Consider the following 13,909-nt stretch of genomic DNA (forward strand, 5'->3'; position numbering starts at 1 on the left):
GACAATTTTCCTCACAAACATAAAAAAGCTGGCAGAACTATTTGCCACCTGGAGACAATGTTGCTTTAAGAAAGAACAATAATGAATCAATCACAATATCAATGTAAACTAAAGTCCATGTATACAGAGAGCAGGCCTAAGACAGTCTGCTTCAAGAAGCTTAAAAGCAAAAGAGGAGAAAATGCCCATAAAATTTTATCAGCTCACAGGAACTGGGTATCCACAGTACAAATGTAAATTCCTTTGGCATGGCCTTGCCAACCTTCAGAAAACATCGGTCACCATGCACCAACCAACAAGCAGTACAGTGAAGACTTGTATCAACATATGGGATATTTAATTGCAATCACAGGCTTGGAGAAATTGGCACAGGGCAGAGGAGAGGAAGGTAAATACCCTGAGATTTCATTCCATTCCTTTGCTGAAACATTTCTGTCCTTGCCACTCAGAATTTCATTCTAAAAGCAACACGACAAAGGCAGTGACTCAGCCTGGTTTGTACAAGGAACATTCAGATTATTGAGGAGGCCTTTAAACACTGAACATATTTTGGAGGTGCTGATTAGAACTGCAACAGATGTACAAACACTGCCAAATGACATGGGCATCTAGAAATCAGAGGACTTATGCCGAGGGTTGGCTACTGCAAAGCAAACACTTGCCCCAGGCGTATGTGGCACTTTCTTACTGGCATAGGGCAGGTCTCAAAACTGGTCCTAACCATTTTGAGACAGCGCAACACGTGGACAAGAATATGTCCATGAGCGTATACGTATGTCAAAAGACGGCAAACATGCTTTGAGCATAAAGGCAAAACCAGTCTTTCTACTGCTACTTCCTTGATTCACTGTTCAACTCCCACACTGTATGACATCAGTTCCACCCTTCTCAGTACTGCACACATGATTTTGTTCATAAGCTTCTCATGCTACACACTAGAATGAGATAAGACTATTTTTACCATTATTTTGAGTCGAAAGATGCTCCAAAAACTCACTGTCCCTGTTGTTAAAAGTCTCCTCCTAAATTTCCATCCTCTTAGCAACATAATGCTTTGTCTTAAATAGCTCTTTCACCCTGTTCCTGGTAAATTTGTAGACCACAAGTCTTCATTCTTTGTGATCATCTTTGCAATCCATGCCTGAAGCTAGCTGGACTTAACTGATTTTGAGCACAGGGAACAGACATGCCAGCGATTTCAGGAAGTGTGATATACACTCCTGTAGCTGAACTGGATGGTAGATGCATCCTAGGATATCTTTGAGGTTTTTCATAGAGAAGGTAGTTGCAAACCACACTGGGATTATGCCCTAATGGGACACCCATGACCCTACAAGCTCAAGCAGAGATTTTTGGTTTACTATGCTTCCTTAGATTTCAGCATAGATGGCCGACCATCAAGAATGATTCTGCCACCAAAAATTGCCATCCTCATGCTCCTGTTCTTCATGTCAAGATCACTCATGAAAATATTAAGTCAGTGACAAAAGGCATCCCTGAGGATTTTCACAGTTGGTATTATTCCTTTTGCTATGTGTAAGTCAACGACAAGAAGCAGTCCTGAACTGACAAGAGAATCTGGCTGGAGCAAAGTTCATTAATCCTGGATAATTTTTTCCTAAAACAAGAGGAACTGGCACACACAGGACAGGATACTGCCAGCTTGGGTTTGCTTTCTCCTTCAAAATTGTATTCACATAGGACGCAGTACAGGGAGAGGTGCCATCCACACAACAAAATACATGCCATGCTCTGAGGTAGTAATCAAGTCCAACAAGGCATTAAACTACTGCTACAGAAAAAAAATTATGCAAGAGCTCAGAGAAATCCCTTAAGACTGACAAATTAGTCTAGAAACACTTCTGGAAAGGGACCAAAGATTTTCTATTTGAAAACCTATATAAGGCAAGACTGGAAGCATAGCTGAAGGCAGAGAACAGTCCAGCCAAAAACATCTTTCCTCAAAATGCAAACATAGCAGTTGACAGGAACGTGTGGAGTGAAGCGTTTGCAATGAGCCAGACTAAGGAGTGATAGAGAGTACAGGCAAGCATGATGTTGTGCTTACTTAAAACTGCTTTCAAAAGACAAGTAACTTGGAGATCATAAGGATTACACCAGATTCTTTAGCTTAGAATGTTATATTAAAGTGTAGAAACTTGCTACTAGAGGGTGAAAAAAACCTCTGTTTTCAAAGTCTCACAGCTTTGAATATAATCATACCACCTGTTTAATAGCTTTTCTGCATAATTACTAAAAAAATCTATGAAGGTCCCTTCTCGCAGCAAAATTCTTACCTGTGACCAGTGTTTAATAGGAACAGGAGTGGTTACAAATGAAAAATACTTTTAGTTAAGTTTATATAGTTTCAAAGAGTATTGAAGGTTCTAATAAAGCATTTATACAAGAAGCTAGAATTGACTAAAAGCCTTACAAGTATTGTAATTCGGCAACATTATTTATGCACCCCAGTTACAACCACAGTACAGTCCACAATTTAACACATGGAAATATCTAACAAAGCCAGCAGTTCCTTTTGCACTGACAACTACAAAAATACAGCTTCAAGATGGAACTTACATTCAGGTTTTACTGAGGAGCACTTTACTTTCATAAAGTATTTTTCAGAAACACAAGAATGATAACTTTCAAGTGTGTGTATCTGAAAGTGACCAACTCACTTGGAATTATTATGGTGAATGTTGCAAGCCCGAGCCATTAGCACCACAATCATTGGTCGAAAGGCCTTTCCCTTCCCATCAAAGTAATAATCACACATTTCCTTAAGTTCTGCTGCAGAGACCAGCAATTCCTATAAAAAGCACAAGAGCATTTCAGCATGGAAGTCACAAAGTCAATCTGTTTAGTGCAAGTAAAACAGTATGCCTGTAGAAGGTTATTGCCTGCGTTCACTCCACCCAGTGTAAGCTGAAGTTGTTCTAAAAATTACTGTGAGTAATCTGAAATGTAAATGATGCATTCCAGCACTGCAAATCAGGAGCAAAAAACTGCATTCTGGTTCTATAAAATATGAGAAATTACCTTCAGTTTAAGTTTCAGACAGTTGTTCATAAACATAAATAACATTCTTTCAATAAATATCCTCCAAATTGATGGTTGCTACTAAAAACAATCATCACAACATCCCAGAACCAAATCATCACCAATCCTCAGCCACCAAAATCCCTTACCTTTTTAATATCTTCATAGAGATTCTTCAAGTCTTTTCTACCAAGTTGAAAAGGGTCTTGGTATTTTTCATCACTAATTGTCTTACTGCAGCTGCACAAGTGGGATGTACTTGTATGATGAAACCTGGTGACAGTGATTTTAAGAGAGCGGTCTTGTTAGAAGTCAAGTTCCCCTGATTCCCCAAACAGAAACATCTGAAAGCATTTCTCCCCATCTCCTCTCACACAAGATTTAACCAAAAGGCTAAAATACAGGAAGGCATCAAAACATTCTTTTCAGCCAGACAGTAAGGTGCAAGGACAGCAGAGCTATGTATTGATGATCATAGCCTTTGGGAGCTGACAAAGCACATTAGGCAAATGAACACACACACTCTGCCCTTAAGAGATCACAGAAGTCTTCTGAGACACAGAACACTACGTTGCTCTCAATGTATTCCTTTTGAATATGCTATGGATAGTACAGCCTACGTTTGGAGATAGAGCCTTCACTTCTGGAAACCCAAGTATTCTGTTACTTTCTTCCCTCTCTTGTAAACTCCTGAAAAAATATTCCTGACTTAGAATTGAAATTTTTCCCTTTGTACACCCAGCTACATAATAAATTAAATCAATGCTTCCAGGTAGCATGATGATAGGAAAGTTCATCAGGAAAGGGTGAAAACTCCACCTGGATGCATTAAGCTTAGGAGATTTGTTTGTTTGTTTCTTGAAGTTTCTTCTTCTTCTGGTGTTTCATTTTCCAAAGTGAACTGTATGTATTTTCTTGCAGCATTCTTGCTTTGCCCATTACTCTCCAAGACAGAGGACTGAGATTCAGACTCAGCACCACAGCAGCAGTCTACACAGAATTACCCAACTATGTACTGGAGTAAATAACCTTATTTTCAAAGTTTACAGCTCACAGGTGTGACTATGCAGTTCACCCAGTAACTACGTCTTTACCCACTACACAGCAATATAAATCTCCAACTTACCGCCAAAATATATTACATATTTTTGAAAACGAGAAAGTTGAACTTCTTTGGGTAAAGCGACACATCTGCACGAAATAAAATCAGGGATAGTTTATTAGAACTTTAAACTGACAGAAAACATTTGACTACAAAAAAATGTATCCATCACCATTGCTCTATTTCTCCATTTTAACAACCCGACAGCAAAGGGAGTCTCATAGTCCCCTTCTATACCAAGTAAGACATGAGTGCCAATAGGCACATTGACCTGACTCTTCTGCTCTGGAGCATTGGACTTTCTCCCCTTGCAGGCCCAGCCCAGGAGGCTTATCAGTTAAATTACCAGAGCTGCTCCAATAAAACCTTGCTTTTCACTTGTGCAAGGTGCAATTTTCAAACATTCCCTTCCTGGCAGATAAATCTGGACTGCACCAGTCAAGACACAGAGAAAAGGACAAGAGCTGTTTCAATGAACCAGTACACTGACAGAAAATCATGTCCTTGTTTCCCCCTGAAGCTGTTTCAATTCAGTTTGCTGTCTATAATTTATACCTGTCCATCTTCCCTGCTAGATGTCCAAAACCCAACTTCCAAACCTAGCAATCTCTCCAGTGATCTCTCCCTGCAGACAGAGCCCAAGAGCCTGGGGGAAGGCACGGTCTCAGGTACATGATTCCAGCAGATATAGGCTGAGAAAGGAAGTACAGCTTTTGGTCTGTTCCTGGGAGTGCTGCCAGGAAGTACCGAGCCCTGCCCAATGCTGGGCTGAGCCAACCTAAAATCACTGCAATCCACGTGTTCACCAAACTGCCTCTGGAAAAACTCACTCAGAAACGCTCAAGGAGACCTGTTCCTCGTGGCTCAGCGTCTCCTCGTACGTGAATCAAAGCCTCCCTCTCCTTGGACAGGGGGAGAGAAACAAAAGCACTGTAATTGCTCAAGGGCACTCTTCCATCCTCTGTGCTTACACAAGGCCATGCAAAGAGACAAAGGAAGGCGAGGAGCCCTAACTTACCACAGCTCTGCAACCCACTGCTGTCTGACTTCAGCGTCCGGCCCTACGGCTAACACATTCCTAAGTGGCTCTCTCGGACCTCTCACCGCGTTCTGCTGCTAAAAATAGCTGATTTCTTCCTTCAGTGCAGCCACACACAGACTCCCTCCCTTACACTTCTGCTTAACCCTGTAGCAGCGGCTCCTGCAGGATGCTGGACACATCCGCCACAGCACTTTCCTGAGGCTCAGGACAGCCAGAGCAGCTCAGCGCGGGTCAGAACCGCAGCCTGCCCTCGTGAAAAAGCACCAAACCAAGGCGCTGAGAGAACTGCCCCATTACCACTCACACGCTAACACACACAAACGCCATCAAAATCTCACGCTGCTGAGAACCGCTTCCCCCGTTCCCACCTAGGGACGGCTCCGAGAAGCGCACACACTAACCACTGCTGGAAAACCCTTAAGCCGGAATTTAACCTTGCACCGAGCACGCTCCTGCCCCCAGAATGACCCCCCGGCAGGGAGCCGCCCCCAGGCCGTGGCACTTGCCGGGCGGGAGGCTGCGGAACGCCGAAGGAGCAGCGGCCCCGCGGTGTCCGCCCGTGTCGGGCCCGGCGCCCCCCGCCCCATTCATTCCGCGCCCGCCCGCCGCCGCCGCCGCACTCACCGCCGCGCTGGGGGCCGGCGGGGCGCGGGGGCCGGGGCTCGGCACGGAGCCGAGCGGCGGCGCCCGGCGGCACGAGGCGCCGCTCCGCCACCACCACCGCAAGGCCATGGTGTCCCCCAGCCCCGCCGCGCCGGCACCGCCTCCCGGCACCGCCGCGACCCGGACGCGGAAGCCCCGCGCCGCCACCGCCCTCCGGCGGGGTGCCGGGCGGGCACCCCTTACGGCCTCCTTGAGGGCGGGAGACCTCAGGCCGGGTTCGTAGGTGACTCCTGAGGGCGAGGTCTGGGGACATGTGGTGGCGCCGCTGGCTGCCCGCCTGCCTGGCCTGGGGCTGTGTGGCCGCGCTGTGCGGCTCCCGCGGGCTCTGCCCGGCCCCGAACGCCTCCCGCCCCGAGCCGGGTCAGTGCCCGCGGCGCCGGGCGGCGGAGCTCTGCGCCTGGGCCCTGTCCTCCGACAGCCTCCTAGGTACGGCCTGCCTGTCCGGGGCTGTGCTCCTGTCCTGCGCTATCTGGGGCTGTGTGCTCTCTCCTGGGGCTGTGTGCGCCTGCCCCGGGGCTCTGCACCTCCTGTCCTGCTCCTCCCGGGCCTGTGCACACCTGCCCTGCCCGGCGCTATTGTTTGGTGGGTGGTAGCAGCTACTAAAGCCAGTAACTAATCGAAGACCTATATACACAGTCAAATACTACTTTTAAAATTAAGACTAGATTGGCCATTAGGAGCTTTTTTGTTGTTGATTTTTTTTTTTTTTCTCCGAGTCCCCATTACGTGTTAGTGCAGAGTTGATAACCTGACACCTGTCTGGAAGTACACAAAGCGTTTCAGCTCTCCTTCCTCTCGGGCATACAAGACTGCTTGTAATCATAATGATAATTGATATGATAACATTACAGAACTAATTTAATCAGATGACACAATTACTTGTGAACGTCTAGAAATCATAGTCACTGATAAATCTTGTGGCAGCTGGGTATAACAGGATCTGTCATTAGAGGCAGTATGAAACATGGCTAGCAGCAAAGCTCCAGAGATGCTAGCTAACTTAAAATTTTTACAAAACAGTGACTATGAGGTACTGGGATTTTATAATTAATGTGGAATTGTAAGATTGTGGCAAGCAAAAATCCAAAATGATGGTAAACCACACTGTTTTAAAACCATATTTGCTCTCTGTTACCATGGAAAAGGGCACAGAGCAGGTCTGAAGGAAGAATGAAGCACAACTTCTGAGTACACATGTTATTCTGCAGCAAGAACTACATCTTCTAACTCTTTCGTTCACTCAGAAAAGACTTCATCTGTTTTCTTGTTTTGCTTGGTGATCTTTGCTGCATATGGACTGTATACAGCAGTTACTCGTGCACAGTGACTTAAATCTGTTGCACTACATTGTTCAGCTGGGGGGAAAGCTGAACTTCTCTGTCTCGTGCAAGTATCTTTTAGGGTGTATATAATTTAGTGCAACAATGAAACTGCCCTGAGACTGTTGTAGTCACAGTCAATTCAATCTATGCTTAGATATGGTTTAGATCTTAAAACTAGAATGCCCTGGAAGATTCTTTAACTGCAGAATTCAGAATTCAGAAATTCCAAGCAATAAAATCCTGAATTTATTTGGGCTTGTTTTTCATGAAGGCTTAATATGCATTGGTAAAGTGGTAATGTTTCAAGTTCTAATTGTTTTTAAAGCATTTTGGTTGGATTTAAGAGGAAAACTATTATGAATAATATGATTAATTGTTTTTCATAAGACATTTGTTGTCTGTTTCATGTTTACAGATCCTTTTCCAGTTGATGTGATCCAAGAAAATTATGTCCGTAATGTGAGAAACTGCATTTTTTCAATTGTCTATCCTACACCTTTTAAATCTAGAGTTCGTCTTGTAGCTGTTTCAGAGGTTGGCTATTGTTTTTCATTCCTCTCTAATTAGTAGAAATTATTAATACATGTACTAAAATATATTTTAATATTCATATGCTATTTATTGTGAAACATTTTCTCAATATATACTTGAAACAAACAGCATTTAAAACATACTATGAGATGTCTTTTAATAATGAGATCTGTAGAGAAAACATGTTCATTTCCACTGAAAATCTGATCATGTTCAAGTATTATTTCTTTCTCCAGGATGTTCTTGAAAATATTTTGGATCTTGATGTATCTGTCAAAGGATCGTCTGATTTTCTGGAGTTCGTCAGTGGTGCGAAAGTGATATTTGGGTCTGTTCCATTGGCCCATAGGTATGGGGGTCACCAGGTAAGTATGGCACTCGTTCTTCCAGGTGGAATTGTGTTGGTCTTTTCTTGTGAATTACACCTTGATTATACCTATATGTACATGAGTATATGCCTGTGAGTACATGAACACTTACTAACCTTTTGATTGCAGATTTGTTCTTCATAAGGGCTGCAGGTGGAAAAGACCTATAATATCCTTCCACAGCACCCTATTTACTTTCTCTGCTTTTGTTTATGCCTGGAGCAAATGATCTTTTTAATTTTCATTAGCTGCCGAGTCTGCTTAGCACCCCAGCAGCCTGGCCAGCTCTGATTCATGATAGATACTAATAGCTCAAAGGAGTGAAGAAGGACAGAGCCTCACTGCAATATCATGATTACTGAGATTCAAGTTTCATTGAAATGGCTATGATTATTCATGGAGAAGAATGGTAGAATTTGATTGTAACTTCCAATTAAAAAAACCAAAATAAGCCATGTGGGTTTAAAGGCTCATTATACAAAAAAGACAGGTCTGTAGCTGTACCTCATAGCTGGAAGGTAAAAAAAAATGAGGATTACTGGTGTTACTCTTTTCCTGTGGTTTTCTGATTCATTTTTGGTGAAATACAGCCTTAGGGATCAACATTTAAATGACTATGTGAGCAAATGTGTCTTTTGTGAGGACCTACATGTAATCTTTATTGTTTCAAGTATAATTTCTATAAATTATAGAGGACAATAACTTGATTTTAATTTTTTTCAGTTTGGTAGCTGGGCAGGTCAGCTGGGGGATGGAAGAGCCCACTTGATCGGAGTATATACAAACAGGTGTGACTTCTTTTAAAGTGTCTGATTGAACTCTCTGTTCAATTTAGCTGATTCATGGTTAACCTGAGGTATACTTTTAGAAATGCCAATGGTATTTTTGCAGGCATGGTGAGAGGTGGGAACTGCAGTTAAAAGGGTCAGGAAAGACCCCATACTCCAGGTAAGTTGCAGTTATTCTGTGTACTCCAAAACTGAATGTTTTCTTTTTGAAATTTACCTTGATTTTATGACCTATTCCTTATCTCTCTGTTCTTGATAGGAATGGCGATGGAAGAGCTGTGCTTCGCTCTTCTGTTCGAGAGTTTTTGTGTAGTGAGGCCATGCACTATCTTGGAATTCCTACAAGCAGAGCTGCTAGGTATTTTTCTTTCCTTTTTCACAGTATCCTAATTTAGAGGTAATTTTGTGACTGAGTTTAACTGAACATCAATAAAGCAGGACAGTTAGTTTTCAGGATGATAGATCTCTTCATATGTATTCAATCAGGTCAAAATATATCCTTCCATAGATTTTTGGATAAAACTTTCCAATAATAATAAGCTCTAGCAATTAATGGCATCACATAGTTTGCTGGATTCTAGAAATCCAACTTAACTTTAGTGTAGTAAAGACTCATTTCTATAAAGTTAATCCAAGTTCTAGAACCTGGCCAACTAGGAAAATATTGAAAGTGGCTTTTTTTGTACTGTCATTTTTAAGATTGCTGGGAAAAATTGTCAGTCATATGAACAAACATTAATATTGGCGGTAGAACTGAATGTAGGCAATTGCTCTCAATTGCTCTCAAACACCCCTTGAGCACACAGAGAGGGATTTCATAAAAAAATAATTTAAAACTAATTCTGTCTGAACCAAAGGAGACTAACACATACATTCATTTGGATGATTTTCTCAGAATCAAGTAACTGAATATTTTCAGGTGATTATGTTTAAAATGCCAAATTCATTTTGTGTTCCAAGTAGTCTTAGTCTATACTGCAGTGTTTCAGGCTTCAGAGAAAGTAAATCCTCTGCAGAAAAAGCTTGTACTCAGCTGCCACATGGCTAGGTGTCTGTATTTGCAAAGTGTCTGCAAATCTCTTCAGCATTAGTTCTAACTCATTTGCTCTGTTGAAGTGCAGTGTTTTTAAATGACATTTTTGATGGTTTATTCACTGACTTCATCTTGAGACTCTTTGCTGTTGGCTGTTAGTGCAGAACTTTAAATCTGTCTGAGTATCAGCAGGAAATCATTTGGCAGGTTAGAGCCTCTCTTTGCTGTCATCTCAACAAATTGTGCAGTGCAAAACCAGTATGAAATTACCCCTTTACTGTGCATGAATTCTGCTGAGCACACAGTGTGCTTTAGTTCTCTGCTTGCTGGCATATTGGTTAAATGCCTGGCTCTCTTAACTGTTGTACAAGCTCTGCAGACTGTTTGCAGGACTTAATTTGGAAAAACCCCAGCTGACAGCCATATTCTTCCCGATGGGGAGCTGTTGTACTGAGGCTGGTGGGATGCACTTAACAGAGGTCTTGTCAAGTGTTGGCAGAAGTAGGAGGAAAAACCTTATGGCTTATCCCAGAACACCCAGCAGGTTGGTTTGCTCTATTAATTTTAAGTACTGTGTTCCCAATGGGGTGCTACAGTTTATGACCATACTGCTAGATACAGAACACTTCATACAGTACCATTTTAGCCCCATACTGGCACTACCAGTGAGCAGTGTTACACATGAAGTCAAAAAAGTGAGCCAATATGCAAAGTTTTCAGAGTGGCCTTTACTTGCATAGTTCATGCAGGACAGCAGGGAGAGCACTTAGGAGTGTAAAGTCAAGCCTTTAAGTGAGAGCCAGGTAGGGAGGGATATAATCCATCCATCCTTCTGTGAGTCCTGTTCCAGCTTCTTTGGTGTAAGAGCTTTTCAGTGCTCCATTTCCTGTGTCGAGTGTACAGCTGGTCTGCTGCTGCCTTCTCTCCAGTAATGGTACTTACCAACTACAGGGACCATTGGAGAACTACTTTTCTAGTGGGAATTCGTGTTTATGTGGCTGCTCAGCTACCTGGCCAGCTCTCAAGTGCTGCACGTCTGTACTAACTAAATGTTGATGCCCCCATGGAATTTTGTGTCAGCAATAGAAGTGCTGGTATTCTGTAGGAATTTTGCAGAGAGCCTGCTAAGAGTTACATAGTAAAAAGGAAACAACCTTTCTGGCAGAGGTCTGTTCGAAACAGTGAAGTTTAGTTGCCCAACTTTTGTGCCTTCTGTCCCTTAGGGCTCTGCTGCACACATTGTTTTGTAAATGTCTGAGGTTCATTCCCTGCTTCTAATTTTTTTTGTTTTCTCTTGAAGGATGAAGATTTTCTTCTTCCATCTAATTTGTATCAGAGCTTTTTGTACTTAATCCTACAGACATACCAATTGGTTTCAAATGAGTATTTAAAAAAAAAAAAAATCCCTAATTCTGCTTGTATCAGTACAGCTCCAGTAAAAGGAACAGATTGATTTCTGTATATTTTTCCCCTCCTGAAAAAATTCACTGCCTGTTCTTTGCAGTTAACAGAACATTCAGTTTGAATAGCTACTAAGTATCTTCAAAAATACTGAATATAATAACAATAATTTAGTTTCAAACCCACAGTTACTGTTGCAAGCAACTGCACTATGTAAGACTTCATGCTATTTCTTTTCATGACCTTTTTGTACATATTTATGTTTGTATGCATACGCCACAGTGTTGGTTTAACTGAGTTCTTTCTAAAATTTCAATGCTCAAGTATGTAAACCCAGAATCTTGTGTACTTTAAAAATTTAACTCTTGAGAATTAACACTGTGACTGTCTTCAGTCATATTTATGAATGGAATATTAGGTTTGCATCTTCTTTGCTATATACCTCAAAGAAAAGCTTGGTTTTGTCTTCTCTGCTATCTTCAACTACCTAATAAGTAGCAGATATATGTAACTGCATTAAATATCAAATAGCATGCCACCCAACTGTATTTGGAATCATGGAATCGTAATTTGGGTTGGAAGAGACTTTTACTGGTCTAGTCCAAGTCCCCCCTCAATGAGCAGGGACATCTTCACTAGATCAGGTTGTTCAAAGCCCCCTCCAACCTGAGCTTGAATATTTCCATGGTTGGGGCATCTACCACCTTTCTGGGCACCCTGTTCCAGTGTCTCACCACCCTCTGAGTAAAAAACTTCTTCCTAGTATCTAATCTAAACCTGCCCTCTTTCAGTTTACAGACATTCCCCCTTGTCCTATCACTAGAGGCTCTGGTAAAGAGTACCTCTCCAGCTTTCTAGTAGCCTCCTCTAGGGACTGGAAGGTGCTATGAGGTCTTCCCATACTCCCCATGAACAGTCCCAACTTTCTCAGTCTGTCCTCATAGGAGAGGTGCTCCAGTTCTCTGGTCGTTTTTGTGGCCCTCCTCTGGACCCACTCCAATAGGTCCATGTCTCTCCTGAATAGAATAATATTTTCCAGTTATCAACAAGCAAAGATAAAGAAGAATTACATAAAATGAGCTGAATTATCCTCCTGCTAGACTCTTGAACAAGGAGTCTTCTGTGCCTATTGAAGGGATAAGATCTCTTTCAGAAGATGGCACCAAGCTGGATTGTCAGTGTAATCCCAGTTGCTTTGGAGAGAAAACGTCCTACTTGTTAACCTCAGAGGAACATGATGCCCTTGCATAGTTTATGAGGATTGATTTTTTGTGATAGAACAGAAAATACAAAGAAATGATGTATTTTATTTCACAGAATTAATGTAAGCTGTGGAATAAAGGAAGCTGTAGTGAACTCTCACAAATCTCAATATTTGGATAAACATAAAAATTTATAGGATGTGCAGAATTTTAAGGCAAATGAAAGGAAGAGATTGGTTTTAAAAATCTAAGTACCAGTAGCAGTGATTGCTAAGGGTCCCAGATCTGTCCCTGAAGTTTCTGAGATAATTTTGGCTCATGTAAAGGGCGACCTCCATCTGATGCAACAATTTGGTTTCTAATTTCTCTGTCCTCAAAATTTCCATGTTGTCCCCAGGGAAATTGTTAGCTAATGTTACAATCACAATCACTAATATGTCACTGAGGTTCCAAGTGAATGCACTACTCTTTTTGAGAGCAGCCTTCTCCCCAGGAACAGTGAGAGTAATGAAATTGGACAACATTGTATTAAATACAAAATAAATGCATCTTGGTCATGAACCTTGGTAAGCCCCAGCATCTTTGCCTGTGTCATTTGTAAATACAAAGCTATGCCACCAAAAGATCTTTCTTTTTATGAAGAAAATGAATTTATGTGAAATATGACTTTGATCTTCATTATGAATTATTTTTGCTGAGATAATTTTTAATGTTCATTTCTTGTTTGCTACAGCTTAATTGTAAGCGATGATGATGTGTGGAGAGACCAATTTTACAATGGAAATATTAAGAAAGAAAGAGGTAATGAACATATTTTAAAATATTACAACATTGTAACTTAATTCTCCATAAAAAATGCGTAATAAAAATAATAAATTGGCTTAATTTAATTTATTAAGATATAAAACCTCTCCTGAGAAAATCAATCTGAAATATCTTTGTTGAAGAAATGAAGCCCTCTGAACAGGTCTTCTATGATTGTGGCATACATATTGCAAGGATATAATTTTGATTTTCACTTCCCGTTACCAAAATGATATTGAAAACTAGGGAAATTTTCCATTGTTTTGGTAGCAATACCAGGATGGTGGGAATGCAGCTGTGGCCATGTCATTGCTACATTATCTACACCTGCTCTGAAAAAGAGTGAGATGGCACAGCATGGGGAAAAATCTGTTTGTGTTCTATCTTTAAGGCCAGTATTTCTGGAGCAATTCTAGTATTAATGCACTAACAGAATTTTGCCTGTGGTTGCTGGTAAAGCAAATCAAGCTTCATCATTAAAATGCATGTGTAGTAAACTAGTATTATACATTTTCATCTGTTATGTGTTAGGCATACTTACAAAAATATCAGTTTAACTGTGCATATATAAACTGTGTCTATAGAAACAACACATGATGGCTTTTGCTATG

At 41.4% G+C, this 13,909-nt stretch overlaps 2 protein-coding genes across 6 annotated transcripts in view; one reads left to right on the top strand and one right to left on the bottom strand.

Moving 5' to 3' along the window:
- The window catches only part of PDSS1 (decaprenyl diphosphate synthase subunit 1), a 22,927-nt gene extending 16,825 nt beyond the window's left edge, over positions 1 to 6,102 (bottom strand). The window contains 5 exon segments of the mRNA XM_048294614.1: positions 2,682 to 2,812; positions 3,192 to 3,315; positions 4,169 to 4,233; positions 5,811 to 6,029; positions 6,031 to 6,102. Coding sequence (XP_048150571.1) covers positions 2,682 to 2,812; positions 3,192 to 3,315; positions 4,169 to 4,233; positions 5,811 to 6,029; positions 6,031 to 6,102 — 611 coding nt within the window.
- LOC125321483 (protein adenylyltransferase SelO-like) overlaps positions 6,101 to 13,909 on the top strand; it is a 27,103-nt gene continuing 19,294 nt past the window's right edge. For 4 of the 5 annotated variants that reach the window (XM_048294402.1, XM_048294418.1, XM_048294429.1 and 1 more), the window contains exons 1-7: positions 6,101 to 6,275; positions 7,587 to 7,705; positions 7,939 to 8,067; positions 8,794 to 8,858; positions 8,962 to 9,018; positions 9,118 to 9,216; positions 13,228 to 13,295. In XM_048294402.1, the coding sequence (XP_048150359.1) occupies positions 6,101 to 6,275; positions 7,587 to 7,705; positions 7,939 to 8,067; positions 8,794 to 8,858; positions 8,962 to 9,018; positions 9,118 to 9,216; positions 13,228 to 13,295 (712 nt within the window). The remainder of the gene's footprint in view (positions 6,276 to 7,586; positions 7,706 to 7,938; positions 8,068 to 8,793; positions 8,859 to 8,961; positions 9,019 to 9,117; positions 9,217 to 13,227; positions 13,296 to 13,909) is intronic. The other variant, XM_048294409.1, reaches the window with a different exon arrangement.

This window comes from Corvus hawaiiensis, chromosome 1, assembly GCF_020740725.1.
Source record: "Corvus hawaiiensis isolate bCorHaw1 chromosome 1, bCorHaw1.pri.cur, whole genome shotgun sequence".
In the NCBI taxonomy this organism is placed as follows: domain Eukaryota; kingdom Metazoa; phylum Chordata; class Aves; order Passeriformes; family Corvidae; genus Corvus; species Corvus hawaiiensis.